General features: G+C 29.7%; 1 protein-coding gene across 1 annotated transcript in view; it reads left to right on the top strand.

The window, feature by feature from the left end:
* The window catches only part of LOC107639316 (transcription factor HY5-like), a gene marked incomplete in the record, with an annotated part of 29,897 nt that extends 25,789 nt beyond the window's left edge, over positions 1 to 4,108 (top strand). The window contains 1 exon segment of the mRNA XM_016342789.2: positions 3,781 to 4,108. Within this exon segment, the coding sequence (XP_016198275.1) occupies positions 3,781 to 3,828 (48 nt within the window).

Below are 4,780 nucleotides of genomic sequence, written 5' to 3'. Positions count from 1 at the left end.
ATTGCTGGGTTCTGGTCTCCAAGTTTTGTATAAATTTGTCCTAGGTAATAAAATATATTTTTCGTATCAGATTGAAATAAATAATATTTGAAATATTTTTAAAAAAATTGAGACTTATATACAAACGATCAAACTTTTCATTCACTCATAGAGCCTTGTTCTCCTTTCTTATCTGGAGGTGTTTGAAGACTTCAAAGTTAGTTGACTTGTGTTCTAATTCCTTTGTTTGCACATAGTCTAAAAAAATTTGGAAAAGTAAAAATTTAATGAAAATATAAATAAAAATTGGTTTAATTAAATAATATAATAGTAGCTTTCTTTTGGTTGATGCAATGGTTGCTAAGCCCCTACAATGCAAATAGCCTCCCTTGGTAGACATCAGTTCATGTTTATAGTCTGGAGGTGGTTGAACTTTGAATCATTTCCTAGTAGCATCTTAACTCATGCTTCAAATAAGGGCGCAACTACATTGTGGGATCTTCTTTCCCATTATGGATATCCGAAAGCATTTGTTGAAATGATCGACCACAATAATAATCAAATGCCTTCCTTATGTACAATTGGTGTGTATAATCCCATTTGAAGTCCCCTACATAAAAATATTAATTATTAATAACTAAAAAGTAAAATTATAATAATTAAATTACTATTAAGTTTAATTTAACTCTCCACTTGTCAAACCACTTATCAAATGACATTACCTGAGTTGCTGCATTATATAAAAAGGAACTAGATATGAGAAAAGCTGCCATTGTTTGTATACATATAAAACTTATTAATGGTAGTGACATAAGGTCATAAATAGTGTACATATACAAATTATTATCCGTTAGCTGCACTCGAACTTTATAGCTGAACCATGGTCTCTTCGTTTGTTATAAATGCCATTGACAAGTCTGTAGGTAGAGGGAGACATTGGCGATAAACTAGTCTATGGAAGAGGTAGGTGGAGGAGAAGATGTCCACTCCATGTAAGCATAAGGGGAGAGGGGAAGAGGACCCATATAGTTTGGGTTAGGAATCATGAAAAATGGTTGTGAAAAAGGTGCCAATGATATGGTGGGTTAAGGAAGAGTTAAGGTAAATGGTGTTGGGGAAGCAGTTGTTGGAGTATCGGGGGTAATCATGACCCTACCCCAACCTAATCCTCGACCACTACCTAGATTGCTACCAACCATTATTTTTATATGAATATTATATGAAATAAGCATTTTATTATTAAGTTAACATAACATAAATAATATACATGAGGATAAACATATGTAGTGAATTGAAATTATGATTTAGTTAAAGAGTAAAGTATAATTTTTGTATCCAATATTTGGGGTAAGTTCTATTCGTGTCTATAACATTTAAATCGTCCTATTTGTATCCCTAACTTTTGTAAAAGTGATTCAATGTTATCCTGCCATCAATTACACATCATGAGCTTTAGTTTGAGTTTTGAAAATATCTTCTTCAAATTAGAATACAAATGTCTAGGATAGAACCGATGATCCACTCCGAAAAATAGCTCATCAAAAGTTGAAACTAATTCCTAAAACATTTACATAATTCACTTTTCTATGAATATAATTGAACCTAAACACAAATAGTGGGTACAATATTGAAATTGAATACATCCAACTGAGACCTAATTGAGAATGAATACATCCAAGTAAGAATAATTGAAAAATACAATCTGATTTGTTAGTATAATTGATAGCAAGATAACATTGAATCACTTTTATAAATGCTAGGGATACGAATAGAACGATTTAAACATTAGGAACACAAATAGGACTTATCCTAAACGTTTGGGGAAAAAGCAACACTTTACTCTTTAGTTAAATTTTAATATTATAAAATATAAGCTAGTATCTTAATTCAAAATATAGAGACCATCTTTAGTATTTTTAAAATAAACTTCATTGTTAAATTTATCTTTTTCATCATCTATTCCTTCCAATACGTCTATTACTCACACGAAATTATCGATTAAAAGATCAACTTTTTCATCCACTAAAGAGAAACTTACATTGGTCGGAGGATTAGTTTCAACAATTATTTTGTAAGGAATTGGCTTAACAACTTGGTAAGCACTTGAGTTTTTTGTCCATTACATTCAACTCAACATCATGGCTTAGTATTAACGATAACCATCCAATTTGATTTGAAACTTCTTAGGTAATACAATTAGTAGTGTACTTAACATGCATTTTGGGGTAGGATGAATGAATTATTTTTATTACTACTATTTATCTCAATAATGTCATAGTTTTTATGTTTTTGTATTTTATTTTTCACATGTTTGGATCAAATCATTTATATTTAAACAAAAAAAATTGCATACAGTCTAAAAAAAATACTCTAATTAAATTATGGCATGCAACACCCTATTCCAATTGTCATTGATTAGAATGTAATTTATATCCATTGGATTGCTTATGACTTTGCTCACTAGACCCATTTGAGTGTGACTAGTTCAACATTGGATGTGTTATTAAGGTTATCGAACATAATTCTTGAGCCACATTGAAAATTATTCTAGGGTCAGATAAGGATTTTTCTCATGGAATATCCTAAAATTAAAAACCATTTTCAAATTGTATTATATACTAAGAATGATAAAATCATTTTCAAATTATATTACTTATATGATAGTCTGAAACCTTATCATAAGTTAAGTAGAACGTGCAGCTGGGTAGCAATTTTTTCCTTCTCATCTAGCCAGTAAACACTACTCGCCCCTACAATACCATTGGGTAAATTGAGGATGATTCTCCCACGTTATCATTCCTACCAAATGATAAATAATTGGAACTATTGCGTCACAAAGTGAAAACAACAAAAACATTAATAAAATCATAAGTTTAAATTTCTTTTACAAAATTTTAGTAGAACTTTTCCTTAAATTAGAAGCATCGACTAAACAATATCCTCATTTTTCTTGGGGAAAACAATTTGAAAAACATGAATTGGAATCATGATTACACAAAAAGTTTTTATGAAATTTCGACAAAATTTTCCTATAAATTACAGACAATCCATCAAACAGCATTATTTTTAATAGAATAAATAATTTAAAAATCATGAGTTAATAAGAAATCGTACCATCCTAAGCATTCCATTGCAGATCTCTTTGTTAATCCGCAATTTGCAATAAACAAAGGCTGAAAGGGTCAACTAGTTATCATTCTCTAATTTCGTGGCCTACAAATCTCTCCTACTGAAAATAAGTCTAACATAAAGCTAATGTTTCTTAAACTTAAAATAATTAAGTGATAAAGAACCAGCCTCAGCTCCGAGCAACAACAAAACTACACAATTCAAGTCCTACACGAAACAAAATGCAATTGACAAAAGAGAAATTATCACAATCCTAAAATTTAAGTATATTTATTATGTATAATGAATGATATTTAAAACCAAACAAAGTGGCATTTTGTTTAACTTTAGAAATAACAAAATATTTTGTTGTATATATTTTGTATAGTGAAAGACATTTAAAAAAGAAAATTTGTACACCATATCCCTCCTAATCCGCATTATATACATAATAGAAATAATAGATAATATGTTGATGGATTAATAGACACATTACCTATAATTCATTTTTTTAGTAAAAATGTATAATAATAACAAATGGAACTAGTAAAACTAGTAAATAAGTTATAGTATAATTTGAACTAGAGATTTTCTTAATTAGTTTAAAATTTAAAAAATATTAGAAACTATTTATGAAAAGAAGTTATACTATCATACTGAAGTATATTGAATGTTTGCTAAATTTACTGGCAGGTTCTGATGAATACGAGGCCTAAAGTTGACGAGAATGTTGAAGCATAGTCAAAGACGATTCAATAATAAAATAAAAATGCTAAGCAGATTAAGATAGAGATGGCTAGTAGAGGAAGGCATTCAATAGTGTGTAAATATCATTGTTCCTTGTACACACAAGAAATATAGATCTTTACCTTCCCCTTCTACTCAAGTCTTTGCTCCATATATATATTTATATTGACAAAGTTTAATTATTTTGAGACAAATTGAGCATAGAGAGAAATGATAGACGTTTATCTGAATCTGCATTTTACACATCTGATAATATAATTACCTGTTGATCAAAGATTTTGAATTTTTGATGAATTTCTAGTACAAATTTATACTCATAACCATAGAAATTAAATTCATATAAATGTGAATGCAAAATTTTATCTATGGCTACTTATAAAAATAATCATGTGTTACATGTATATATATAGGACTACATATTCAAAATATAACACTTTAATAAGTTTCTTGACTTTTTATATGATTATATATATTATTTAACTCCTAAAGTTGTTTAATAATAAAGGTTAACTAAGTTTTTACATTATAAATAAATTCGAATTTTTTTGTCTTGACTAGTTTAGTGGTTTAGTGACACAATTAATAAGGCTCTGATTCTACTATTTTGACATATTGATACCTTGACATCTTTAGTAGTTTTTTAGCATTTCTTTAGTAGTTTTTCTTAGGTTAATTTCGATTTTATTCACTAATCTATTTCATTTAGAGTTGGTTTAGAGTGTTGTGTATCCATGGTGATTTTTAAGAAAACTTAGATGATGAGAAGAAAAGCCAAAAGTAGTCAGGAAAGGTGGGCGCAAAGCTCCCAGACGCTCGCACCCAGCACCCAAGAGGAGAGAAAGAGTTGGTGCCCAGCGCCCAAGGGGAGAGAAAGATAAGGCGCACAGTGCCCAAGAAGAGAGAAAGGGTGGGCACCCAGCGCCCATGATCAGTGCACAGCTCCCAA

The sequence above is a fragment of the Arachis ipaensis genome, chromosome B04 (assembly GCF_000816755.2).
Source record: "Arachis ipaensis cultivar K30076 chromosome B04, Araip1.1, whole genome shotgun sequence".
NCBI classification, from domain to species: domain Eukaryota; kingdom Viridiplantae; phylum Streptophyta; class Magnoliopsida; order Fabales; family Fabaceae; genus Arachis; species Arachis ipaensis.
The sequence above is the reverse complement of the archived record's forward strand: the minus strand, read 5'-3'. Positions and strand labels throughout refer to the sequence as shown.